The 27,358-nt window shown below is 35.1% G+C and overlaps 3 protein-coding genes across 5 annotated transcripts in view; all 3 read left to right on the top strand.

The window, feature by feature from the left end:
• Positions 1 to 5,081, top strand: part of LOC111409887 (WPP domain-interacting tail-anchored protein 1-like) — an 8,848-nt gene extending 3,767 nt beyond the window's left edge. Inside the window, exons 4-6 of one of the 3 annotated variants that reach the window (XM_023040003.1) lie at positions 176 to 373; positions 2,406 to 2,518; positions 5,048 to 5,081. In XM_023040003.1, the coding sequence (XP_022895771.1) occupies positions 176 to 373; positions 2,406 to 2,518; positions 5,048 to 5,066 (330 nt within the window). In that variant the 3' untranslated portion in view covers positions 5,067 to 5,081. Of the gene's footprint in view, positions 1 to 175; positions 374 to 2,405; positions 2,519 to 4,363; positions 4,951 to 5,047 lie in introns of those variants that run through there. The other 2 variants (XM_023039986.1, XM_023039994.1) reach the window with 2 other exon arrangements.
• A 7,994-nt stretch (positions 5,082 to 13,075) lies between these two features.
• LOC111409881 (E3 ubiquitin-protein ligase CIP8-like) lies at positions 13,076 to 14,532 on the top strand. Its single transcript, XM_023039976.1, has 2 exons — positions 13,076 to 13,326; positions 13,402 to 14,532. Exons 1-2 carry the CDS (start codon positions 13,137 to 13,139, stop codon positions 14,316 to 14,318), a joined length of 1,107 nt encoding a protein of 368 aa, XP_022895744.1. The 5' UTR covers positions 13,076 to 13,136; the 3' UTR covers positions 14,319 to 14,532.
• A 6,017-nt stretch (positions 14,533 to 20,549) lies between these two features.
• Positions 20,550 to 23,448, top strand: LOC111409872 (probable galacturonosyltransferase 9). The gene is made up of 3 exons (XM_023039964.1): positions 20,550 to 20,919; positions 21,462 to 22,700; positions 22,824 to 23,448. Exons 1-3 carry the CDS (start codon positions 20,761 to 20,763, stop codon positions 23,097 to 23,099), a joined length of 1,674 nt encoding a protein of 557 aa, XP_022895732.1. The 5' UTR covers positions 20,550 to 20,760; the 3' UTR covers positions 23,100 to 23,448.
• Positions 23,449 to 27,358: the final 3,910 nt, after the last annotated feature.

Below are 27,358 nucleotides of genomic sequence, written 5' to 3'. Positions count from 1 at the left end.
AAACCCCCCCCCCCCCCCCCCACCAGTTTTATTGGGTAGGAGGAAATATCCTTTACTATTGATGTTGTAATCCAAAGTTCGAAATTGTAGGACATTACTCCGGAATATATAATACTTTCCCCTGATTGTTTGACAATAAAGGTCTCTTTAGATTCTAACTGTATTATTGATGCAGATTTTATCAATAGTGGAGGATAAAAAAATTGCAGTAAAGCATTCGCGAGAAATGTGTGAGAATCCCACAGTTACAACAACTGTGAATTCCCAAGGAAATACCAATGAATCTTTACTTTCCAAGAATGACTCTAGAAATGCAACTCCTGCTGAAGAAAGTGAAGAGCAAATAACCGAGTCTTTAGCTACCAGTCATGAGGTATGTGATACAGTTAGTGTTTGTTCTCGTCAATTCTTAGTGGAATAATCTGGTATAGATAAACGAGAATTTTTTTATTTATTTTTCTTTTTTGGTGTGTGTGTGTGAAAGTTGTAGAAACGTTTTGATCCTAAAGTCCCAACATTTACTTATGAATCTGTTTTCGGAATGACCAGTTCAAAGTACTAAGTTAATGGGATTCAAAATTTGAAGTAGAAGTTAGCTCAAGTTAGGTTTCTCATTTGTTTTGCTTTACTTCGTGCAACTGTTGACACTACATTCTAGTATTTTAATTGGTTTACATGTCCATGTCTCCACTTCAAGATTTACGAATTCAGGGACAAGAAATTCCATTATTTTAATTTTCTTTTCCTTTCCTAGTATATTAATTTCACTGTCCAATTTGTGTTCTCTCCCCAAACTCGTCTCCCTTGTCAAAGATATATTATATTCATTCACTGCTGAACCATTGGTATATGGATGCCAAGAAACAGCTGTGTAATTAAATGAATTAAGCTATGATGCTCGGACTCGGGTACGGGTATTGGGTATGGGTGCATATCTAGGTGTCGGATATTTTATTTTCTAAAATGTAGGATATGGGGACATGATTAAAAAATGTCCAATTTTCATACACGGATACATGGATACGTCTTTCAAATTTCAATTTTTTTACTAATTCAAGATGTTATTTTGAATAAACCAAAATCAATTATTCACAAAAAAGGAAATGGGTATTGAATAAGGAGTTGAGATGAATAAAATAGAATTTTGAGGTTTAGTTTTGAATTATGGACATTCTTAAATTTTATATAAATAGCAAATAATGGACTTGATTGCAATTTGTACTTAGTGGAGAACTAAGTAGAAACGGAAAAAAAGAAAAGGAAAGAAAAAAAGAAAGAAAGAAAGAAGAAGAAGCAAAAGCAACGAAGTGTTCAATTGAAATTTGGAGGATCCGACACATATCTCATATCCATACCCATATGTCGTGTCGTGTCCACGGGTACTCCAACTATTTTAAAGAGTCCGAGCATCAGAGGAATTAAGAGATGGAACCAGTAGGAAATTACCTTCGAATGATTTTGAATGTAGAAACCTGCATTGTGACCATTTGATAGACTAATAGGTTAAATTTTAGCAACTGTATTAAGATATGTTTGGCTAAGCTTAACAAAAGAAAGTCACTTTTTAGCTTTTTGTTTCCAAACATGTTTCGTTACTCTATTCTTCTTTTAATGAATAAAGTTACTCTTACCTTAATGTCAAAATAATTTGTTTCAATTTTAACAATATAAAGATGTTATTTTCTTTTTTTAAGCTTAGCCAAACATGATTTGGTTCCGGACCTTAATTGCCCTAAGCAAATGGATGAGTTTTTAAGAGTATTTCGATGGGATAATGATATATTTTAATTCCGTTGGTCTATCATCCTCGTAACTATAAAGTTCCTTTTCTTGTTTCTACATGAAGCTTTTCTCTAAACATTATTGAGGAGACTTATGCTGATGTCAAGTGCAAGTATTTCTAATTAATATCCTTTGATTCATCCAATGAGAGTTTTATCTTATTTCAATCCTGGAGGCTTCTTTTTCATATATTTAGACAATGTTTGGTAATCATAAAAAATAAGTCGAAGTACTTCCTAGGAAAGTATTAGGTTTTGTGATAAAAAGAAAGTAAATTTGATACGTCATTGGGAAAAAAAATGTAACTTGAAATCTGCATCTAAACTTTTCCATTTCCATCTTTTTAGATACGGTGGTGGATTTGTTCTAGGCATCCAGCAAATCTTTTACTATCTTTTGGTGGAAATTGTAAAATATAAAAAGACCTTGCTACTTGTACATCCTGGCTGACATGTGAAATTTTCATGAACATTTCAGCTTTATTTATATTTAATTCCCACAAAATCCACATGATCATGATAAATTTCATCTGTCAATTGGGTTGTACAAGTAGCAAAGTTCGATATAAAATGTTCTGATGGCAGGCGTCCGTCGTACTGACATTAATCTATTATCTCTTTTAGATGAGCAATAAGCTTGCAGACACGCCTACAAGTGAGGCAAAGATGGAGCGTAATGATTCCACATCCAAGCTCGTGACAGTAAGGAACATAGACGCAAACATGCTCAACTTCAAGTACGTCCTCATCGCACTTCTTGTAGCGCTGATTTCATCTTTTGCTGGACCTTACTTGTTTCAACACTAGACATAGCAATCTTGATAGTTTTTAGCTGCTTCAGCTTGGTCATGTGTTCCAAATGCCTACATGGATTTTAGGTGTTCTTTCTAAATGATCATGTAAAGTTGTGAAAGCGCGGTAAATGGAGTTTGTTGATGACCATTTTTTGTTTTATACAAGTAAAAATTAGATGGATCCTCACATGAAGGTAAAATAAGGTAGGTTATGTAACATACATGAAATTTGTGAAGCTCATAACTTTTTATTGTCTGTATTTTCTCTATATAATGATGATGAAGAATTGTTTTCTTGTTCTTTTCTCTTCGGTGTAGATGTGATTTTACCAGTATTGCAGTTTTCATTGTTGGTTCTTCTTTGGAAACATTCTTTTAAAAAAAATATATTCTCAAATAGTGATTTGACATTATTCCAAGCACATATTCTTCAATAAAATAATATTACACACAAATTCAATTTTTCTTTTTTTTTAACTACACATTTTTCATCAATACACTATTCAAAAATGCATTCTCGTTGAAATGATGTGGTTCAAACAAGGGCTTAAAATAAAAGGTCCATGTTTGATTAGCTAAAATCAATGCATGATTTCTGGAAATTTATTTTTGTTTTATTATTTTATTAATTATTATGCGGACTGACTATTTTGGAAAGTTCATGATTAATCAAGAACATTTTTGTTTGTTTGTCAATCAGTCAGTCAGTGGATTTAAAAAATTACAGAGAAAATAAAAAAAAAAAAGAAAAAAGAAAAAAAAGCCGATTCAACTTTGTCATGTATTATGCCATATGGGTATTTCTTTGTGTTGGTAAAAACTGAAAAAGTTATATTTAATTAATTATACTTTTTTGACTTTTTCCTTCAATAATTCCCAATTTAAAAACATTGGGAGTATAAGGCAAGTGTTATTTAAATCAAAGCTGCTACATGTACCAAGAAATTTAGGACTTGTTTGGGCTCGATTTTTTCTCAAAAAATTGATTTTTTGACCGTTATTTCACTATTTCAGTTGTCATATTTGACTTCTTTTCTAACCTCACTTTTGATCAAAAAATTAATTCTCAAAATTAAGTAGACTCCTAATGAATTTGAATAATGCTTGAAGAAACCCACAGAATCTCTCTCTCTCGCGCACGTCTCCCTTCCTTTATCCCAAATGAAAACCCTTCCTTCTTTCCCTCATCTCTGCCGTCGCTGATAACCGATCGAGCCCGTCTTAACATTGGTGGGGTGGTTAGCGTTAGATACAGTCAAGCAGTTAAAGTCCTCGTTGTCGCGTGTACCAATTTCTTCCGATTAATCAGTGCCGTCTGAGTAAGGAACCAATTTCTTCCGATCGTCTCCCACTGGTAGTCGTCGTCGTCGTGTTTAAGGTACCTATTTCTTCCGGTCTCACCTATCCTCATTTGCCTTCGATGAACATGCTCGGTTGTTTCAATTGATTTAATTTCAATACGCAACAATATATTTAGGAAAGTGCTCGCTCTTAACACCTTTTATGCACATCGACATATACATCTGTCTCATCAACAATTTCCTCCTGCATCCACGGACAACAATTGGTCAAAGCTTGAAATGGGAAAGGTGGAAGACTGAACGTTCTCAGATTAGCAGAGGGTATTAACAGCATGTTTGGTTAAAGCTTAAAGAGTTTGTTTATAACTAAATTAGTAAATTTATTTGAAAACAAGTTACTTTTTATTTTAACAGAAAGGTAAGGGTTACTTTTAAATAAGCAATTCTTTTTTTTTTTTTTTTTTTTTTTCCCTTATTCTGTTATTAGAATAGTTGGAAAGAATTCGGAAGTTTGTCACAGCTGCAGGCTTAAGGGCCATTTTTTTGACGATTGCCCGACAAAGCGCAGATGCCCAAGGTGTAACAACGGTTTTCAAAAGTGTTTTAAGGTTGAACGGAATACTCCAAACAAAGGAAAATTCTTCAATTGTTGCAATCACAAATGCGGATTTTGGGAGTGGTGCAACATTGGGGAATCAAGCGGTGATTAGAGTGACGTTAGCCTCCCAGAAATCGACGATATGTCATGCATGTTCCAATCCCAAGTTCGGCTGAAAGACGAATAAGAAACCCACATATCCCTGAACGTGACAATCCGCAATAAGTGAAATGTTGATTAGTAATTAGTAACGGAAGGAGTTGTGGTTATTAGTACGAGTTGGGTTCTTATCTATTTCTGTGTATTGGTTAGTAGTTTCGGTATGTTAATTTGTAGCTATTTAAATGTGTAATGGATATTGAAGCGAAAGTGTAAACTAGTGGTTGGTATGGTTAATTTGTAGCTATTTCAATGTGTAATGAATATTTGTAGCTATTTTCAATGTGTTGCTTAATTTATAATCACAGTTTTCGTAACGGCAGCGTGTTCGTATGGTTGTGATGTTAATTTCAAAGCTGTTGTTAATTTATAGTTGTTGCCAAATTTTAGTTTAATACAAGTCTTCCATTGCAGTCCCAGAAACGTGCTTTAGTCCCAGAAGATTTTTTCACATGTACTGAAATTATTACCCAGTCCCAAGTGTCAAGGACCACAACTTTACTTAGCCTCTTGATTCTATCACAGCCGCAGTTTGCTCAACAATAACCACATATTGTAAATATTAGTTCAAGTTTGAGTTGTAATTTTCTTTTCATTGTAATCAGAGCCGGTTCTATGATTGTCGGGCCCTGAGACGAAGTCCGTAAACTAGGCCCCCCGATGAAATCACCGTAAATCAAAATTTGAAAAACGTAGTTTCTTAGATGAATAATCAAACATGAAAGCACCCGTCACTTGGTAATAAAGATTTGAAAATATTTCTTCACCATTAATGCTGCCTCAATGCCCTCTTCCAAACCAAAACAAACACGAATGTTGAAGATGAGGGGCCGACATAATGAAAACCAGAAAATGCATGTCCATGGCCATCTAAAATTTGTAGCAGAGGTAAACTGTAAATGCTATTGAAAAATGCATTTATGCAAAACAAAAAAATAAAAATAAAAAATCATTCACCATATATATTCAATACCAAATAAAAGCAAGCAATGTCTGTGAACCCATAACTCATGTCATCAAAATTTGAGCTTAACCAATTAGTAACATTTAGAAGTAGGCAACAATAAGTAGACGAAACTAATAAACTAATCAAAGAGAGGGAATCCCATGTCCTCGTCACTTTCCTCTTTCTCTTCCTTCTTCTCCTCAGCTGCTCCACCACTAGCAGCTGCAGCTCCACCTCCTCCAATGAATGCACAGCTAGAGCAGACTGGCGGAGACCAGACTCGCGCCTTGCAGTTGTGGAGATGAGTCAGAATCACACAAACTTCGAGTCTTCGAGTTCGATCGACGGTGACGAGCAAGAGCAGGCGCTGCAAACTTCGACCGACTTCGCAAAGATTTTGGGAACTAGCGGCAGAAGGACGGAGGCGGACTGCGGGACTGGTGGAGTGACCACTAAACTGACGGAGACGACACAAACACTTAGGCGATAAGCACTTCGAGCAACTAAGCAAGCCCTTGATTGTATTTCAGATTTTGGGGATTTTTGGTTAATTGGATTGGATTGTGGATATTGGATATGTAAGTTGGGTTGGGTAATTGGATTTAAGAGTAAATGGATTGGGCTTGTTGGATAATGGTTTTGGGGCGCCTAGCCATGTGAAAAAAAAAGTTAAAAAAAAAATTATAGGGCTAAAATTAGGCCCCTTATGGTCTTGCCTCAGGCCTCATTGGCCTCGGCCCAGGACCGGGTCTGATTGTAATAGTTATTTCAGTTGTAAAATAGTTCTGATATTAGTAAACGTTTAGTATGATTCTTTGTCTTTTAAACATTTACTCCTTTTATTTAGGTTTTTGTTTCGAATGCTATTATAGGGGGTATTAGTCATTCAAAAAATTTTCAAATTTCCTGGTGTCCGCCCCCTAGACCAGCAATTGTAATTTTCTACTTTCGTCAATTGTAATGTTCAGTTTTCATCCATCAATGTTCAATTTACTTTCAATGTATTCAAATTCTCTGTTGTAAACTTTCTACAAAACTGTAATCAAATTTTCTTTCGTCCTGACACGATCAAGAAAAGGTCGAAGGTAGTCTAGCGGAGCAGACGACTGTCGCACGGTGCCCCTTTCTGTGCCAAAAAGGAAGTCACCCTATGAAATCAAGTGCTGCAATCCCAGAAATTGAAAGCCAAATTCACAGTGGTCTCATTTTCTTGAAATATAGTCCTATTTTGACAGCCAAAAATTCAACCCAGCAAGTTTGTTCACGTGTACTGAACTTATTCTTGCCTAGAAATATAGTGTTGCAATCCCAGAAATTGAAAGCCAAACTCAGTAAATGACAAAAACGCTAAGTACCTGCAAATGTTCAAGACTTCATAAGCCAAAGACAAGTAATGCAATCCTAGAAATTCAACCGCAATGTTCAAGACTTTATAGGCCGAAGACAAGTAAATGACAAAAAACACTAGGTACCCGCAACCGCCTAATTTTAGTTTAATACAAGTGATTTATATCACTCAGACGACAAGCAAAAAAAAAATTCAAGAAGCAAGGGTTGGAGAAAATAGGAAGTCGATGCCATTATCTACTACGTCCTTCCATTGACTTGGTCCCGCCACAATCACGTGCCTCTTTGATGCGGTAAATGTTGAGAGGAGTATGGAATGACATCACCTTACATACAACATGAAAATTAATAAGTCCATAATTTAATTGTAACTTAGATTGCATTTAAGTTTCTATCAATGATGTTACCTTCGAAATTCAATAAAAAATGCGTTGCCAACGGTTGTGTGAACAAATGACTTCCCTCATGGCCCTACAATAAGGACGAAAATGACTTAATAAGAATGCTAAAATGGACCTGGAATTCCAGCCATAACAAGTGAAAATGCTATTATAAATATACTAACCACCAAGAGTTGTGAAAATGCGAACGGTGAATATGTAGTGTAGAAGACTGTTCTCCTTGAGCTGCATCAACATTGGGTACATCCACCAGTATATTCGTATGCCGTGCTGTTGGTCGGTTCTCGTTGCATGTTGAAGGTGCTGCATGTCCATCGGAACGAAACGATCATTATTTTTAATATTCACTTGAAGTTCACATGTAAAAAAATCAAAATACCTTCGACTTCTTTGAAGTCGAATCCAACGGGCTCTTCCTCCGAAGTTTTCTAGGTTCTCCCTTTCTCTTTGCCACCTTAGGATCCAGTATGCTTATGTTAGATGCATTTTGTGAACCAATATTTGACGATCCTTAATGAATTGTTCGCTGACTACAGATATTGTTTTCGTTACTCCATTTCGACATCGAAAGTTCTTTGGACTGATCTTGTATCCATTCCATTATTGCCCGGGTCCGTGCTTCGTCATCAACTGCGAGGTTTGCTATCTCCAAGAACGCTTGACACATATTGTCATACCTTATTTGTCCTGGAGTGCTGACGAGACCGGCATATTTTATTGCGATCCTCGTGTATGGTCGATTGACATCCCTCATCCACCTACGCAGTATATACCTATCTAGTAGTACGGTGACATTGTTACAGATTAGTACTGCAATTGCATGCCTGCAAATGATTCCCCGAAACTCGAACAAATGGCAACTGCAAACGACCTCACATTTCTCACTCTGGAATGAGACAATAAATGTTTTCTTTTCACGTCGACCATTACAAATGACATCCTCTCGTATCTCATAAGTCGTCCCAAAACATTCCTCCGAGGCAGATATAAGGTCGCAATAAACCTTACCCGCTCATACTGTCTTTGTGAGAAGGTCGCAATAAACCTTACACGGAATCATTTGTGAGAAGGACTTGAAGTTAGCCTGGAACTCCTTTTCCACCTTGCACCTCAACGCTCGCTCATACTGTTCAATGAACTATTTCAACGAAGTCTTCGCGTGTACATACCCATCGAAAAATGCGCTCATGCTCTCACTCCACTGTGTTATTGACATCCTAGCCCAAAAACTTGTTTTCAAGAAGCAGGGGACCCAACAATCTCTGTTCTCATACAATCCCGACAACCATTCGTTGTCATGCAACTCAAATATTTCAATCATCGATCCCCAACCCTGTTCAAATTCTTCAACTGTGTGAGAATCATACACTAACCCATGTATTGCTGAGAATATTGAACCCTTGTTTATATGGTACCCAAATTTCTCGGGCACCTTCTTAAGAATGTGTCATAAGCACTATCTATGCTGTGAATTTGGAAAAACTATTTGGATGGTATTTTGCATAGCCCTGTCTTGATCTGTAATTATTCCATGCAGAGTTTGACCCCTTATACACTTAAGCCATGTCCTGAAAAGCCACACAAATGTATCTGTGTTCTCGTTACAGACCAACCCACAACCCAACAATGTCGATTGTCCATGGTGATTGACGCCAACAAAAGGCGCGAATGGTATATCATATATGTTAGTTAGATAAGTGATATCAAACGTCACGACGTTCCCAAACTCCTTATATGCTTCCCTACACCGATTATCTGCCCAAAATCGAATCGTCATCCAAATCCATGCAGAAGTAAAATCCTGCTGAATGTGCCTGCATTTCTAAGAAATAGGACTGTATTGCGGACACATCTCCCTCACCAAGGCTTAATCGCCTAAGTTGTTCAATATAGTTTCAGCAATCCTTTTCAATGCATGTCATATTTTCATATCTACCAGCTTCGACAACTGCAGAATTGAAACTTTTATGTAATGGAATTCCAGCCATGTCATTCACTTCAAGCCTCCATTTCACAGCCGCGCTTACTTCTCAATTGCATCTATACAATCTCGACTTTGTTGGACTTGTTTTATGATTGTGGATGAGGGGTACCGTGTTAATTTTCCAGTAGCCTTGATTATCCGCAAAAGCAGAGATTCTAGCTTTACAACCCATCTGAATAGGCTATGGCTTCAAAGAACAACTAGTGCTACTACTCATTCGACCTTCACGGCTACATGTGAAAGTCACGTATCGCAAAACTTTATCATCGTCCTTTCTCGAATTCCTTTTTCTCATAGGAAAATATACGTTGCAAGCATATAATTTGTAAAAATTATAGACTTCATTTTCGTCCTGAATTTCATACCAACCTCCGGCGCAATCATTCCTTCTCCTCCCACCATTTGATCTTCAACTACATTCACATTGGATTCCACATTGACATTTTCGGAGTCCACCCAAGAATCCTTTTCCACTTCCTCCATCATCTATTATACTTACAGACTTCTAGTTTCCACCAAAAAATATATTATACAATCCCGACTTCCAATTTCCACCAACACTGAACTGCAAGTAAAAGAGGAAAACTATTAGATTTTCGAATTCATGGACATTACCATATATTAGGCATGGAAATGGACTGCATAGTTTCTCCCCAGCTGGATTAATTGACATTACCATGCCATTACAAGTTACTGTATTTCAACAATATGCAAAGCTGGAAACCAATTTCAGTAACAAGTAAATTCATGTACACTGAAAGAAGTAGTCGGGGTACTTGAAAAATCACATTTGCAGACACATTAGTTACATATATTGATGTAGATTTGTTATATCATTTTACATATTTACGCAGTGTTCATCTCCATTATACAGTAGGTACGAAGGGGAAAGAGAGGAAGATAACACTGACTTATTTACAGTTGGCCACAACACAAGTTATTAACAAAGTAAACATCCATAACTTACTCAAAACTTCACACACCAATCAATGGGTTGCCTCACACCATCTGGTAGAGTTCACAGCAGGGCCCTTTTTCTTCCAACGGCTTTGGAGTTCACGGAAAATTACATAAACAGACGAAGCAGGCGGGGCTGGGCTGACGAAGCTTCTTTCCCTTTTTCTTGTCGCTGATAAGTCGAAGCGGGGCTGAAAACAGCAGGTTTCCTTTTTCTTCCAATTCTCGCTTGAATTGAAGTGGGGCTTGTAGAAATGTAATGTTTTCTTTTTCTTTTCATCTCAGCCGTCCAACCACATTTAACTACAGCCCTACACCTAATATTGTAACCCAATGTTGTAAACCCATATTGTACAAAGAGTATTTTCCTATTTAAATAACATTTTAACAAATATATAACAACTAGCAATTTGCAATTTAAAAACATTGGGAGTGTAACGACTTATTCATGATTTTGCTTTTAACCTAACCATTGCAACGGACCATATGTGTTAAAATAGTAATTAGCACAAAACGTCTTCATTATTTGTATCTATTGTGCAAATCGTTTATAGTTTTAAATTTGATATTTACATACTTATTTCAACTTTTTTTGCGGAGTTGGTCCTTTTCGTTTCATTCTATCAATTTATTTTGTCAAATATGGGTAATTGAGGCAAACGTTTCTATCGTTTTTCCATAAAACATCTCTATCGTTTGCCAATTTGAAAAATATTTATAAAAAAAAAAATCCCCTCCCCCCAAACATTACTTTTTTTTGTAGTTAGATTTGAATTAGAACAATTAGGATTGTGATTTTGATTAAGATCTTCAATGAGCCCTCTAATGGAAAAAGAAACATGAACAAAATCAGAGCAAAATTTAATAGTTAATTCATTGTGTATATATGTATGTAATCAGCAAGAAGAAGATAGAAACAAGAATTTGCTTATAGCTTGTTTGGGAGTGATTTTTTGGCCGTTATTTCATTATTCTAGTCGTCATATTTGACTTCTTCTCTCACAAGTGGATCCCACTTTTCTACTAACGGTAAAAAAATCAATTCTCCAAATCACTCCCAAACAGGCTCTTAATATAGTTAAATTTCTAAAAAGCTCTTGTAACTTGGCTGAAAACAAAAAAGATATTGGAATATGAAAATTGATTACAAGAAAATAGCTAGAACCCTGGATGGTGCACTAATGGGATGAGAAGAATAAATGGTGGTGGTGGTGGTGGTCAGTGAGAGGGTGCGGTGTTCGATAGAAAATAGAGCTTTTTTATTTTTATTTTTTTGTTTTTCCATTTTTAATTTATCTTAATATTTTATATTTTTAATTCTCTTTTTAATTATTTTGGTGGTAACGAAGGGTAGATGACGGGAGTAAGGGTAGGTGGGATTAAATGGAAAGGTGAAATATTTTTCATTTGTTAGTATGTGTTTAAATTGTTTTACGTGAGACCGTTTGTATGTTTTAAAAAATTTAGAATCCTGACCACCATTATTTATTTATTTATTTATATTCTTTCTTTCTTTTTTATTTAAATAGGAGGATGAATTAGTGATTTTACAATGGTTTAATGAATAAAATATATGATAAGAACCTTTTGAGCAATGAAGGTAAATGATAGAAAGGTTTTGCACCAATTGCCTATATTTGATGGAAGGAATTGACGAAAGAGATGAAAAGGACTAAATCAACAAGAAAATATTAAGACGCGGGTGCAATTTTGCAATTTGAAGCGATAAAGACGATTTGCACAATGAGTGAAATGATGAGGACGTTTTGTGCCAATTACTCCTATTAAAATGAAATCAATTGACCTTTTCTTCTAGTGGAATTGACGAACACTTTGTGATTTGATTTGATTTGGATTCCTAAATGATTTTAATCAAGATATTAATTCATTTTATTCATATCCGTACCTTTTTAAAAATTCATTAAAATAAATGATGAAGTGATATTTATCTGATAACTATCCAATCGAACGATCGAGTTATTTATAAAAAATGGGGTATATTATTAAATTTCATATGTTGAAGTTGAACTGTACAGCTTAAATATGAAATATATGAATTTTCTTGATTAAATTTAGGGTCAGTTTGATTGCAAAGATAAAATTTGGGTGGAAAGAAAATGAATTTCAAGAAAATGAATTGCCTAGAAATTATTTTATTGGGAATTGTCAATTATTGTATTTGATTGATATAATTGTTCACCTGAAAAATCTTGAAATATAAGTGTCTTTTTGTGTTCGTTTGACTTTTTTTTTTTATGAAAATTATTAATTTAAGGGATATCATCTTTTTACAATTGTTCATAAAATTTGTTTCCATTATCAAAAAAAAAAAAAAAAAAAGTCAAAGACAACCAAAAATATTCAAAAATCATTTATTTTGACTTTATTTTACATGAAAATTGTTAATTTAAGGGATATCTTCTTTTACAATTATTCCTAAAATTTGTTTCAATTGAAAAAAAGAAAAAAGAAAAACCAATTTCCACCATTTTGGTGGGAATTGAAAAGCCATGAAAACCAAGAAGTGTTAACGTGACGGTCAAAGTGGGAAAATCAATTCCCTATAAAATTTTGTCAATCAAATAGGTCAAAAACGAAAGTTGAAATTTGTTTTTCATTTTTCATGGAAAAAATTGGGAATAATAGTTAATTATAGAGAGGAAAAAAGAAACTATTTTTCTGATGAGTTAAAAGAAAAGAGTAAAAGTAAAATAAAATAAAACAAAATAATTTATTCCGCCGGCTGTATTGAAATTTTGAACACGTAAAAGAAACAAAAAATAATAATAAAGTAAAAGATCCACTTGGTGAACAGATAAATTTCACGTCAGATAACATAGACAATGGTATCAGCTTCTGGCTTCTGCAATGGCAGAGGACGCCGATCTTCACCGCTTCCACCACTGCGAACCGCCGACTCAGTCTCAACAACAACCACCACCACTAAGGCCCGTTCCCAGAAACACTACGAGGGTCCATCAAGAACAAGAAAACCAATATGATGAATTCTATCGGCAAGGCTCAATTTTGTTCGATTTTGATTCACTGGAGCTACCAAGTAATTCCAATTTCTCTTTCTTTATACCCGATGAGTACAACACCACTACCGATTTCAGGTTTGATTTTAATGCAGAACCTGAAAGCTGGGGCCGCGGATCTGCGGATTCCTTACCTTGCCGAAATCGCTGTGTCAGCGGTGAAGTAGAATACGATGAGCCAATGAATTTCGTCGCCGAATTGTTCGAGTCTCGCGAATCCCATGTTCTGAATGACCCAATCTGGGAGTTCGATTCAGGTCCGGCGGTGGATCTGGGGATGGAATTTGGGTTCGGTCCGGGGCTTGGTTCCGATACAGACCGGTCTGCAATGGCGGTTGGTGTTGTGGGCGCGAATTTGGAGTCAAATTCCGGTGAAACGGAGTTAAATTCTTGGTTTATTGTTGATGATGAAGGGGTCAATGATTTTCGTATTACTGAAAACGAAAGAGAAGAGCTTGAGTGGCAGGAGGTGGATGAGAGAATCCAAATTCACGAGAGAGAGAATTTTGATTCCGTTATCGATCGAATTGGGGAAATCTTGGTTTCCTCAAATGTTCCATCCCCAGAAGGCGAGAATTCATTTTCAGACGAAGCAGAAGATGATGAAGAAGGAGAGAACTACGTACAGTGGGAAGTGCTCATGACAGTGAATAATTTGGAAGAACATAACAATGGGAGTGAAGTTGCTCGTTCTGATCTTTCAGATGATTATATTATGACTACGGAACAATTGGTGGAGAATGAGAATGCCGTAAAGTTCGGTCATCCTGCATCAAAATCCGTGGTGGAGAATTTGCCTTCAATCGAGTTGACAGTAGACGAAGTTCGGGAGAAGAATGATGCAATTGTTTGTGCAGTTTGTAAGGAGAATGTTGCAGCTGGAGAGAAGATGACCAGAATGCCTTGCTTCCATCTTTACCATGGGGACTGCATTTTGCCATGGCTTGAGATCAGGAATACATGCCCGGTTTGCAGGTATGAATTGCCCACAGACAATGCAGATTACGAGTAGAGGCGGAGCAATAGGGATGGTGATGGAGTTGCTGGTCGCTTGTTCGACGATTTCAGGTGAGTTATAACATAGAATTTTGCTTTTGAACTCTTTCTTTTTGTAATCTCAATATCAGATTGCAAGGCAGATGGATTTCTTGTTTGAATAAATTTCTCTTATGCTATCACTAGATGTTATGGTGGAAGTGATCATACCTTAATGGCTTGTTTGGTTATGGGGACTACACGACGTTTGCTCTATTAAGCCTCTGTTTGGTAGCCATTAAAAAGAGATTTACAGGAAAAATGAGTTTTTGGATAGTGATTTTTTGGAAACGTTGGAAAATGTTTTGGGTTTAATTGCAAAATATTTAATTATGTGAACGTGTGGTTGAAAATGAGTTTGAAAAAAAAAGTAGAGAGAGAAAAAATAAATGACAAATAGGTCCAGGCAATCGGAAAATAAAGAAATAGTTAATACATTCAAGATAATTACGTATTTACAAAATAAAAAGAATTAATTGTTTCAATGGTCATTGAACTTAGGCTCATGTCTTTGATTGATCATTGAAATTTAAAATATCGAGTTTTGGTCACTGAACTTAGGTTCATATTTTCGATTGTTTATCGAAATTTAAAATGTCGATTTTTGGCCACTGAACTTTGAAAAATGTCGTACATTACTCACTAGCATAAATGTTGAACTTTGAAAACTATCGAGTTTGTAATGAATTTTTCAAAGTTCAATGGCCAAAATTCGACATTTCAAATTTCAGTAAGCAATTAAAGACGTTGACCTAATTTCAACTACCAAAACTCGATATTTTAAATTTTCGTAACCAATCAAAGACATATACCTAAGTTCAATGACCATTCGAACAATTAACTCAAATAAAAAGCTTGGATTTTTAAGGTTGTGAAGGTATTACAACGGTTGACTATGCCATTTCGCTGATGATGCTATGGTGTCCTACACCATTTAATTATTTAAGGCAATTGTATTTGAAGAAAATAATAAAATTAATTATGATATTCAAAAACTACTGAGAAAACATAAATCTAATAAATTTTGGGTTAACCATATATAAAATATGCAAATGGAACAAAATGTTGGGATTGAAAAGTTCTTTTTAAAGGTTGGTAATGTAGAAGACTAATTGGATAAATTTCTCAATAGAAAAAGTAAAGAGAAATATAACGTTGAACTAGTACGCAACATTCTACCATTAGGCTAGAAGACGGTATTAGAGTATTATTTTGAAGTTATTATATTTTGCGTGGTGGCAAAATTATAAACTAAAAAAATAAAAAAATAAAAATGCTATATGCTCACGCTTTTTTAAAATCATAGTGGGGGCAGTTGACCCCATTGCCTTAACGTTAAATCCGCTCTTAAGTAGAAAGTACTATATGCCCAAATATACTCTTGTTTCGCTCGGGATTAAGTTGTGGGTGAGAATCTATGAGCTTGTTTGGTACAAATTTTAAGTCAATTAAAATCAAATTTTGATCGTTATTTCATCATTTCAGTCGTCATTTTTGAATAATTCTCTCACAGACAGGATCTATTTTATCTCTAACAATCAAAAAATCAATTATAAAAATTCCAACCAAACAAGCACTATGTTTTTTTTTTCCTTTCGTTTTTGAGTTTCAATTAATATCTTGTTGATCAAAAGGGTGAATTTTTTGAAGTTTGGTGATCTATGTTTTCTTTAGGTGAGACTGCAAGGCCATTTATGTAGGTAATTACACAAGTTCTTGAATTATTTCCTTCACAAAATATATATAAGGAGATGTACATTTTCATGAGCTTTACATTTTCATGAGCTTTTCTATTGTGATCATTGAAGTTATGTCAATTGTCCCATCATCTATCTCATATCGCAAATGCTCCAACTTCAAATTGTACGACCTCTATCTTTGTCGTCGTCTTCAATTTTCTTCAACTCTTGATGCAAAATTATGTGTTTGTACCTTTTTATCTACGAACCTCTCATTTACGAGTTAGGACATCTCTCTATACACATAACCTTTATGATCGAAACATGTATAGAAAAGTCTATATGATACGTACGTTCAACTTGTGGATAAAAACTCCGTGGAGTAGTTCAAGAAATATAGTACAAACGGCCCAATGAATCACAAAGTAATATTACTATAGAAAAATTCAATCCTGTACTTCTTGACCAATTAATCGATCATCAACCTCAATATCACCTCGAAGCTATGGCAAAATATTCTAAGCTGACTGTCCACTCTCAATTTCCTTTATAATATCCCGAGAAGTGATGAAATCAATATTTAAATGAATAAAACTAAACAGGCGATTCGAAGGTTTGGGCGAGAACAGGGTAATAGCTCTGGGCGACTGTAAGGCACTTCATTCGCTGAGATCTTGGACGTCTTGCATGCTTGAGCGATGATGTTACTGTGTTCGTGGGCTTCCACTACATTCACTAATAACCCCATCTAGGCATTTATCCTGAATTGCCCAGTTGGGCTTTTATTCTTTGGACTATTTGATTTGGGGATTCCTCAATTGGGTTTCATTCACTCGACTATTCAATTTGGGCTGCACTTTTAGTGTGTCAACAATTACCCTCCAATATGGCAGAACCTTGTGTTTTCCAGCAACATTTGAAATTCTCAAGAATTTCAATCATTATTTCCTTCCATAGCCTGAAAAAGTGTGACGCTACAAACCCTTATAAACCCCAAAGACACGCCATTTCGCTGTACCACTAAATCACGTCTCATTATTTCGCGCTTTTTTCTCGTCATACCATTGTTCATCTTCTTGCTTCTCTGCTCATTATTGCCTTAACGTTAAATCCTCTCTTAAGTAGAATGTACCATAAGCTTGTTTGGGAGTGATTTTGAGAATTGATTTTTTGACTGTTAGAAGAAAAGTGGGATCCACCTGTGAGAGAAGAAATCAAATATAAAGGTTAGAATAGTAAAATAACGGTCAAAAAATCAATTTTTGGTTGGGCGGGGGAATCACTCCCAAATAGGCTCTATATGCCCAAATGTACACTTGTTTCACTCGCAGAGATGGCAACGGCGTGGGGTGAAGGGGCGGGGCATCTCCACCCCTTCCCGCCCCTTTTGGCCCAAACCGACGGGACGGGGCAAATAGTTGCCTCGTTTGTTGTCTCGTTTAATTTTTAATTTTTAATTTTTTTACATTTTCAAAGTTTCGAATTATGTTATTATTAGAAAATAAAATATACATTCAAAATGGGTTTTTAATGAGTGAATTATTTAGAAATAAAATTATTTTTTATTTTTTTCCTTCACGGGGAAGGTTCGGGACCGGGCATTGCGCTTTCTCTTGGCCTTAGTGCCAGCTAGCCCCACGATGGGGCACCCCATCTTGTCCCATCCCGCCAACCCGTTTGGGACGAATTTTTTTGCCATCACTATTTGCTCGGGATTAAGGGGATTAAGTTGTGGGTGAGAATCTATGTTTTTCTCCATTTTTTAGTTTCAATTATATCTTGTTGATTGAAAGGGTGAGTTTTTTGAAGTTTGGTGATCTATGTTTTCTTTAGGTGAAACTGCCAGGCCATTTATGTAGGTAATTACACAAGTTCTTGAATTATTTCCTTCACAAAATATATAGGAGATGGACATTTTCACGAGCTTTTGCCATTGTGATCATTGAAGTTATATCAATTGTCCCATCATCTATCTCGTTTCGCCAATGCTCCAACTTCAAATTGTATAAACTCTATCTTTGTCGTTGTCTTCAATTTTCTTCGACTCTTGATGCAGAATTACGTGTTTGTACCTTTTTTATCTACGGACCTCTCATTTACGAGTTAGGACATCTCTCTATACACATAACCTTTATGATCGAAACGTGTATAGAAAAGTCTATATGATACGTACATTCAACTCGTGGATAAAAACTCAGTGGAGTAGTTCGAGAAATAAAGTAGAAACGACCCAATGAATCCCAAAGTAATATTACTATAGAAAAATTCAATCCTGTACTTCTTGACCAATTCCAATTAATCGACTATCAACCTCAATGTCACCTCGAAGTTATGGCAAAATATTCTAAGCTGACAGTCCCTCTCAATTTCCTTTATAATATCCCGAGAAGTGATGAAATCAATATTTAAATGAATAAAACTAGATGGATAGGGGGGAAAAAAAAATTTCGGAAACAGGCTGATTTGGCATGATTTGATTGAATGTTTTTGTGTAGTTTTTTTCAACTTTCAATGTTGAACTGCTAAGTGTTGTCTATCAATGAAAATCTGTCATTGACCCTGTTTGTATAGCTTGGTTGTACTCAAATTAACTTCATATCTTTACCGTGTTTCCAAACAACAATCTGTCCTTAGGCCAGACTCCAAAACCGGGTTTTATTTTTGGTAATGAAACCTGACAAGACCTTGAGTGTTTTCATTTTAGTGTTTTCATTCACGATTTTTTCTTGTCTTCGTTGATTGAAAACTGAAAAAATTTCATACTACAATTTTTTTTTTTTTTTTAATCAGGTATACCATGTTTTAATTGCAATAAAAAGTCCTTGATTTTAACTCATTTTGACATTTATATCTCCAATTTCTTTGTTGAGTTTTTAACTTTAAACTGAATTAGCACATCTTGTTTTTTATGGTGATTTTTGAGACTATAATTTATTTTGTTTATTTAAAATACAAGAGACGAACAAGTTTTTTCACATCCTCCTAGTTATATTGTTGAAGTTATGATGCGATAAAAATGTGATGATGGAGAAATAAGTGTGAAGAGAGTAAATGTTGAAAGACATTCATATTCATTGTAATTAAAACTTGATATTTTTTTGAAAAATAAGAATTGTTGTGAAGTCTAGTATTTCAATTTTCAACCCCTATACTGATCATCAAAAGTGATTGATGGGATTACTACTTTATTTGGTTATATATTGATTGTTGTAGGATATATTAATGTTTGGATGGCTTTTTATCAAAATAAGTGATAAGAATTTCAAAGTTGATGACTAAATTGTAAATATTTAAAGGTTAATTCAAACCATGGAATGAAGATTGAACATCGCATGAAATCAATTGGATAATATTAGAGAATGATGGATTGAAATTGCATGTGAAAATAACTCAAAGCTAAACAACGGAGCCAAATTAAGAACTAGAGTAATAATTTCTGAATTTATAAGGGGTGCGTATATAGGGTTAAAAAATCAACAACAGAGCGTGAAGTATATGTCTGTGCGATGGCATAGGTATAATATTTTAGATGGGGGCAATTTTCTTCTTAAATTGAAACTCCGTTTAATAACCATCTTAGTTGTGAATTTTGACCTAAGTTCATCATCTATAACTGCAGATTATCCAAGATTGCAAGATCCTCTCATATCATTCAATAAATTAAATCTTGCAAATCAAGGGAGACCAGTTTTCATTATTTGAAGATCCAATCTTCATTTTTGGATAAAGAAAAGAAAGGTGTAACTGGAGATTAACCAATGAAGATTGAAAAGGCTCAATGAAGATTGAAAAGGCTCAAGATTTTGTGACTTTTCCTTTTTACTTCACATATCTCAAATCGGGGGTGATCTTCCATAAACCAAACATGAATTCTTGTAACTTCGTAATGCTAAGGTAAAACTTCAATTACTAAGACATAAATGAACTCTAGTTATGAAATTTAAATATAGACCGTGCATGGCAGCCATTTTAGCCAACTTTTAATAAAATTTTGGAATGTTTAAAAGGTCACTAGGCCCAAGTTGTGTAGAAAATGTTGACTGTACAACTAGCAAAATATCGGGACTGTCATTATTTAATCAAAGACCGATTTATGTGGAGGGGTAGATTGGTAAGTCAAACATAACAGCTCCCCACTGACACATAGCTGTATAACGGCTATATTTCGATTAAAAAATTGATACAGTAATCTTAAACAAACAGGCACATAATATCAACAATTGAAATGCTTTTCAATTAATTGATCTGAAATGTCGTGTGAATTTTATTGTTATTGAGTGAAATAATGAAAATATCGAATTACTATAACAATTGTTGCGAAGATTGATACAGAATATAGATATAACAACTCAAGAGGAGGAAAAGTATCTGGAGTAGTGCTGTAAGGGAGCACTTGTAATTTAAGTTGTGTCATAAATGAGGTAATTTTTAAAGTTTAATGACCCTTATGAATATTTTGCAAAGTTTAGTGACCATTTGGTTATTATCCCATAGGATGTACTTGAATTATTAAACTGTGAATCAATATTGGAGCCCACTATTCTTCTTCTTCCACTGCTCAGATCCATCTCTCTCTCTCTCTCTTTCAACACTTCTTGCAAACAAAAATGCACACAGCCTTATATATCTATAGTTCACTGTTACATACATAGCTCTATTGCGAATACACACCGAGCGTTTGCAATTTTTCTGTATATATATAGTTATTGTAGTCAGTGATAAATCCGTCCGGCGATCGTGATGGCGGTGGCTGTCCGCGGCGGAAGAGGTGGATCGGGAGGCGGATCCGGATTCCGTAACTTTTTCAGCTACAGGATCTTCGTGTCCGCCATGTTCACTCTTCTCTTTCTCGCTACTCTCTCCGTGCTCTTTACCTCGTACCCCTCTCACCCTGACTCCGTAAGCTTCTGTCATTTCCCCTTTAATTACTTTGTGTGTATTTCTGTATCGTCAATTAAATCTTGTCTTTATGTTGTATATAGCTTTATATGATATGGATGCAATTAATGACATTGCGATGAGTAATTAAAAGAGAAAGTCCTTTCAAAGGAAAATGGAATCAAATTTTCAAAATTCGAGCTGCTTTAGATTTGTGAACTACATTAATAACTGCTTTTTTGTCTGTGGGTTTGCGATGGTTAATTTTAAATTATCAATTTCTATCTCTTGAGTATCGTTTCTTTTTCATTTAATTGTCGAAATCATTGGGAAAATATGCATTTTATTGGAAATTTAGCGTACATGTTAAATTTAGTTATGAATTGATCTTGGATATCAATCTTATTTGTATAAAATAATACGTATGTGTATGTTTATTTGATGGATATGATCAGCAGGCCTTTCTAGTTTATAGTTGCATCATGAAGAGGATTAATGAGAATATAGAAAGTGAATTGTATTTGGACGTGAATTTAAATAAGCAACATTCACTAAATTAACAGGTGATGGAGACTTCTGGAAATGCATATGCACGCCGAACATTTCTAGCACTGCAGTCTGATCCATCAAAGACGAGGTTAAATTTGATATATAATCAAGCAAATAATCATATTGCCTTAGTGAATGCATATTTCACTTATGCTAGGAGGCTCAAGCTTGAGATCTCTAGGCAGCTTAAGATGTTTGATGACTTGGCTAAGAATTTTTCGGACCTTCAGTTGAAGCCAACATATCGCTTAGCATTATTTGAATCTGACGGTCTGGTTGATGAGGACGTGTTGAGGCAGTTTGAAAAGGAGGTCAAGGATAAAATCAAGGTTGCTAGGTTGATGATTGCAGAAGCCAAGGAGTCCTATGACACTCAGTTAAAGATTCAGAAATTGAAAGATACAATATTCGCTGTTAATGAGTCGCTTTTGAAGGCCAAGAAGAATGGGGCTTTTACTAGCTCGATTGCAGCAAAATCGACTCCCAAGAGTTTGCATTGTCTTGCAATGCGACTCATGGAGGAGAGAATTGCACATCCTGAAAAGTACACGGATGATGAGCAGAAGCCTGAGTTTGAGGATCCAAGCTTATACCATTATGCTATATTTTCCGACAATGTGATTGCAATATCTGTGGTGGTGAACTCAGCTGTTAAGAATGCAGAGGAACCTGAGAAGCATGTTTTTCATATCGTTACTGATAGGATGAATCTAGCTGCAACAAAGGTTTGGTTTAAGATGAGGCCGATACAAGGGGGAGCCCATATTGAGATCAAAGCGGTGGATGATTACAAGTTCTTGACTCCCTCATATGTGCCAGTTATTAGGCAACTCAAGTCTGCAAATTTGCAGAAGTTTTACTTCAAAAACAGGGCAGAAAATTCCACTAAAGACATGAACAACATGAAATTTAGAAACCCCAAGTACTTATTAATGCTGAATCACCTGCGGTTCTACTTGCCAGAATTGTATCCAAAGCTGCACAAAATTTTGTTTCTGGATGATGACGTTGTAGTTCAGAAGGATTTAACTGCTTTGTGGAGAATTGATATGGACGGAAAGGTGAACGCAGCAGTTAATACTTGCTTTGGGTCTTTCCGTCGTTATGCTGAATATTTGAATTTTTCTAACCCTCTCATCAAGGAGAAGTTCAATCCAAGAGCTTGTGCTTGGGCTTTTGGAGTGAATATGTTTGACCTTGATGCTTGGCGAAATGAAAAATGCACTGAGCAATACCATTACTGGCAGAATTTGGTAAATGCTTTATGCTTTCCTGATTTTTACCTTTCCATTCTTTTACGTCTGAAATAGAATTTTGCACAATTTTTTTTCGGTTATCATGCTTCTTACTGAAAGTTGTTCTTTTTGATCGATCAGAATGAGGATCAAACCTTATGGAAATTAGGCACGCTACCGGCTGGGTTGATTACATTTTACTCAACAACCAAGTCAATGGATAAAACATGGCATGTTCTGGACCTCGGAATCAATCCTGGTATTAGTATGGATGAAATCAATAAAGCTGCTGTCATCCATTTCAATGGAGACATGAAGCCATGGCTGGATATTGCTATGAACCATTATAAGCATCTCTGGACTAAATATGTTGATGATGAGATGGAATTCGTCCAGGCGTGCAATTTTGGCTTGTAAAATAGGATTTTTACCGTATTAACAACTGCAAGGTAAGACAGAAATCAGTTCACAGTCATTCCACTCCATTGTTTAAGCTTTTATAAATCATTCATCTTAAGCTAATACTTGCTAGTATTTATTTTCTCCTAAAGAAAATTTGTTCTGTTAGGTGTTACTTTGCTGTTGTTATCATGTCATGAACTAAAACGAAGGCGAATGGCTTTGCATACTCCAAATTACATTTTTGCTTGATAGATATGGAAACTCAGAGAGTTTATTGTGTCTTGCTTAATTCTCTCTGACCATTTGCACAGCCAATGTCTTGAACTTGCCACCAATTTCTAGTACAAATGTTTGTACTTGCGCACTCTATTCTGATTTTTTAGGAAAAGTTGCTGAGCCTATCTTGAATGTGCTGGCTTGATGATTCCATTTATTACATTAGAGTATCTTCAAAATCGTTTTCGCATCTTCATTGACATCCCCTTGTATTTAAATTTAAATTTTCCTCCAATGAAAAGATCTAAATATCCTTTTTACCTCTTGTGGATGTAAAAGAAGATGTAAATTTGCATTTTTTTAATATATATTTTTTGTTTAGAAATGCAATTTACATTTTCTTTGCATCGGGGGGATTTTCGGCTACTTTGGAGATCTATTTGTCTTGCTTTTCTTTTCTTTTTTAAAATCAATTCTGTAAATTTTTTATTTTAAAAAATGTCAAGTGGACACGTGATTAAATGTCAATTTTACCCTAGAATTATTTCTACATTATTGTATTAGCCATTATTTTGGTAGGGGCTAAATAGATTTTACACTTTATAGCCGTCATTAATGACTTCTCCATCTTTGAAATTTGAGTAGTTAACCATCTTTTAAAATATAATTGGTCCCACATGATTGTAAAAGTAGCTTCAGTATGTCTGTACATGTGTCTATGTAGCATGACTCTAGTGAAAGTGGTGAAAACATTCAAAACATGATAAATAAGCGATTACGCAAAATTTTAATTAAATAAAATTCTAAAAATTAAAAATGTTAATATTCTTCAAAATTAAATTACAAAGTTACAAAAAATAAAAATTCTAGTATTCTAAAAAAGTTTTTTTTTTTAATTTTTTGTTTTGAGAAATAAATTTTCAGAATGACAAAGAAAACGTTTTTTTCACAATCTTGAAACAAACTCCCAAAATGGAAAATTAAAAATGAATTCAAAATTAAAACCCAAAAGTGAAAATTGAAATACAAATTGAACGGCTCTTACCTTGTAACAGAAAGATGACAATGATGTGTTTGTATCTTTTCCTTTCAGCTCTAACTGTAAATCACAGTCACAATTTATGTAGGTAAAACTAAAACCATGTAATACCTAGATAAGGATCTGATGAATTAAATTCGAGAATGTCGTGCAACAATTTATATAAATAGATAGTAAATAAGCGGTTGGGCAAAATTTCGACTTACAAAAATGAATTATATAAAATTAGGATGATAATGGTCGAGGCAAGATTTCGACTTTTTTCCTTAAGACGATAATATCGTGCACTGGTGCTGACTGTCTCGTGGCATTCGTTTCCCAAGATACAACGATATCGTCTTGTAATACAAACACTCCAAATTACAAGACCTAACGAATCTTAGTATATTTTGATCTCTCAAAAATCATAGGACTAAAATTCATGAAATTATTATTTTGGATTGAAATGTAAAATATGGAATACCGTAGAACGGGAGGACATTATTTTGTAAGAGAGGAAATCAAAAGAAATTTTGAAATGAACAAAATCGGAGATTTGGAGGTCTATTTGTAGAAGTTAAAAGGTTGTGCCCAAAAGACACAATAGTCAAAAAGTTGTGTCTCGAATAGATACAACTCGTTTGGACAAGTAGTTAAAACTGTTAGCAACCGCAAGTTTCTAAAAGAAGCCACTTCTCGCTCACAGAAAATCCTAGGGAAAAAAAATTAAATAATATAATTAAAATATTATTTTAGCAAAAATATATATATACCAACTGGTCCCAAGCCCAAGCCCAAACCCAAGACCCGTGTCAAGCCAGTCGGACAACGGCGATGGCGACGACAGCACGCGCATGTAGGCTTTAGCTCAACCTATTAGCATGTAGGTCATCTTCCTCCAAAGGTTAGTAGTGCTCCTTTGGGCCTCCAGGGCATATCTCCCAGTGACAAAGGGGAGGGCGGATAGGGCTCAGCGCGGCAGTGTGCAGAGTTCGATTCCCCGCAAAGTGGAATTGGTTTTGTTGTAAGCGGGAGTTATCATATGGGTTAACAGCCTTAGCCTATCCATGTGCTCTCCACCCTGGCTCTTGGGAGGCACATCCTGCGATTTACCTCCTCCACGATGGCCCAGGACAGGGTCGGTGGGGGCCCTTAATGTTGGGGTTCAATCTTTTTAGTAGTGCTCCTTTGGACCTAATCCCAAATCCCAAACTTGAGTTATATAAAGTGGTTTTTATTCATCTAATTTTCCTATGTGACATTAACAATTTCCAATTTCCCACCAATTTTTATTCCCAATTTATTTCAACTTCAAGTGGTCATCTTTTGATTTTAATTTCTCATTCATCCTTAGTTATTTTGAAAAATAAATACATATATCAATTTTACCCATGGAGTAGAATACACTTGGCCAAACCAATCATTTATCCAACTAATTTATTCCAATTTTCCAACAGCATCTAACTTCTTCTGCTACCCAAACCAATACACATCTCAGATAAGGTTCATTCTATGTTTGGATATTTAAACGTTTTATAAGCGATCAAACTACTTTCTTCATATATTTCGTGGGATTACAAGTACTATTCACTTATTTGTCACTTATTTTTATCTATGAAAATTTCACAACCATAGACCAGAAATCAAACAAAACTTCCTAAATATATTGTTGCCAAGCCAAAATAATAATAATAATAATAATGGTAGCCTCGAACTATCAATTAACATGCATAAACATTCTGCAAATGTTACAGTAAAGTAAACAACACATTTTCCGATATGATGAATTGTATTGGGTAAAACTTTCCAATCATTGGGATCATCAGAATTCTGATGCGGACGATAAGTTATTCAGAATCATTTCTTGGTTTGTTGGAGTGGAGAGAAATCTCGACATTAGCCACAAAGCTTAAATTGGAGAGAGAAACTTAGAGTTAGGCACAAGCAAAAAATTTCGTCTATTTTTTTCCTAAAAATTCATAGTATTAAAAAAGCCCAACTTTTTCAATTTATGGGATTTTAAATATTTCTCAAAACTCCATGTAAAAACCATTTTCCCCCAACATTTATCTTAGCTACGTTTTACATTTACAAATTAAGGGCTTGTATCTTCCTAATCATGGCTAGAAAGCTTGCAAAATCAACCCTTGGACATGAAAATTATCAAGGGTAAAGATGTTTGGACAGGGCTTACGATTATTAAAGGTAAAGATGTTTGGACAGGACCTCATAGGCTGTCTGTCCAGTGACCCCTCTAATAGGGGCGCGACAGAGCAAAGTCTAATTATTGAAGTCCAAGGACGGCAATGCGGTAGAGGTGCCTGAAATTTTTTGGGACGTGGGGGCAGAGATTAAAATATTCTTATTATTGCTCACATTAACTTATTTATCTATTTCTTTTTTTTTTTTTTAATTTAAGCTTATGTTTCATGTAGTTAAAAATTAGATTTTTTTATAAATTTTGATAAAAGTTGATGAAATATGTGGTTACAAATTTGTGGGTTCTATGAATGTGTGGTTAGAATTGATTATTAATTTTGACTTAAATTTTTTATCAAAATTTTAAGCTACACCAAATTGTGGCTAAAAATACACAAATAAACTAAAAAATCAAAATTCAGGAGGGTGCCCTGCCTATTAGGGCCGAGCAATGCAAGATGGGGGCATGCAGGGGTATTTCGCCATTCCCTGGTTGAGTCCACATACGTATGACATTTCAATAAGGGAGATTAGATAGTAATATTAATAATAAAAAATATAAATAAACTAAAATTTTAATTTCATCATGTCTATTATGTCATTCCAAACAAGCCCTAAGGATTTTTAGTGAAGAGGAACAATACTAATCCTAAGGATGCTCTAGAATCTTTTCGATTGCTCATTCGAGAATTACGATCTTTAGCTCTAAAAAAAGGGGATCCTAAACTAAAAACGAGTCAATGACCTCGGGGAGGTCGAATTCCAAACTATTTTTCCTCGAACCAAAAAAATGGACATCAATTTGGGACACGAGAATAGCCGGCTCACATGGCTAAAAGTA

The sequence above is a fragment of the Olea europaea genome, chromosome 2 (assembly GCF_002742605.1).
Source record: "Olea europaea var. sylvestris chromosome 2, O_europaea_v1, whole genome shotgun sequence".
In the NCBI taxonomy this organism is placed as follows: domain Eukaryota; kingdom Viridiplantae; phylum Streptophyta; class Magnoliopsida; order Lamiales; family Oleaceae; genus Olea; species Olea europaea.
The sequence above is the reverse complement of the archived record's forward strand: the minus strand, read 5'-3'. Positions and strand labels throughout refer to the sequence as shown.

Excerpts from the sequence above, each read along its gene's own strand:
- LOC111409872 (XM_023039964.1), top strand. The coding sequence starts at position 20,761 with ATGGCGGTGGCTGTCCGCGGCGGAAGAGGTGGATCGGGAGGCGGATCC. Across the intron at positions 20,920-21,461 it reads ACCCCTCTCACCCTGACTCC|GTGATGGAGACTTCTGGAAA; the intron begins GTAAGCTTCTGT and ends CTAAATTAACAG. Across the intron at positions 22,701-22,823 it reads ACCATTACTGGCAGAATTTG|AATGAGGATCAAACCTTATG; the intron begins GTAAATGCTTTA and ends TTGATCGATCAG.
- LOC111409881 (XM_023039976.1), top strand. The coding sequence starts at position 13,137 with ATGGCAGAGGACGCCGATCTTCACCGCTTCCACCACTGCGAACCGCCG. Across the intron at positions 13,327-13,401 it reads TGATTCACTGGAGCTACCAA|AACCTGAAAGCTGGGGCCGC; the intron begins GTAATTCCAATT and ends ATTTTAATGCAG.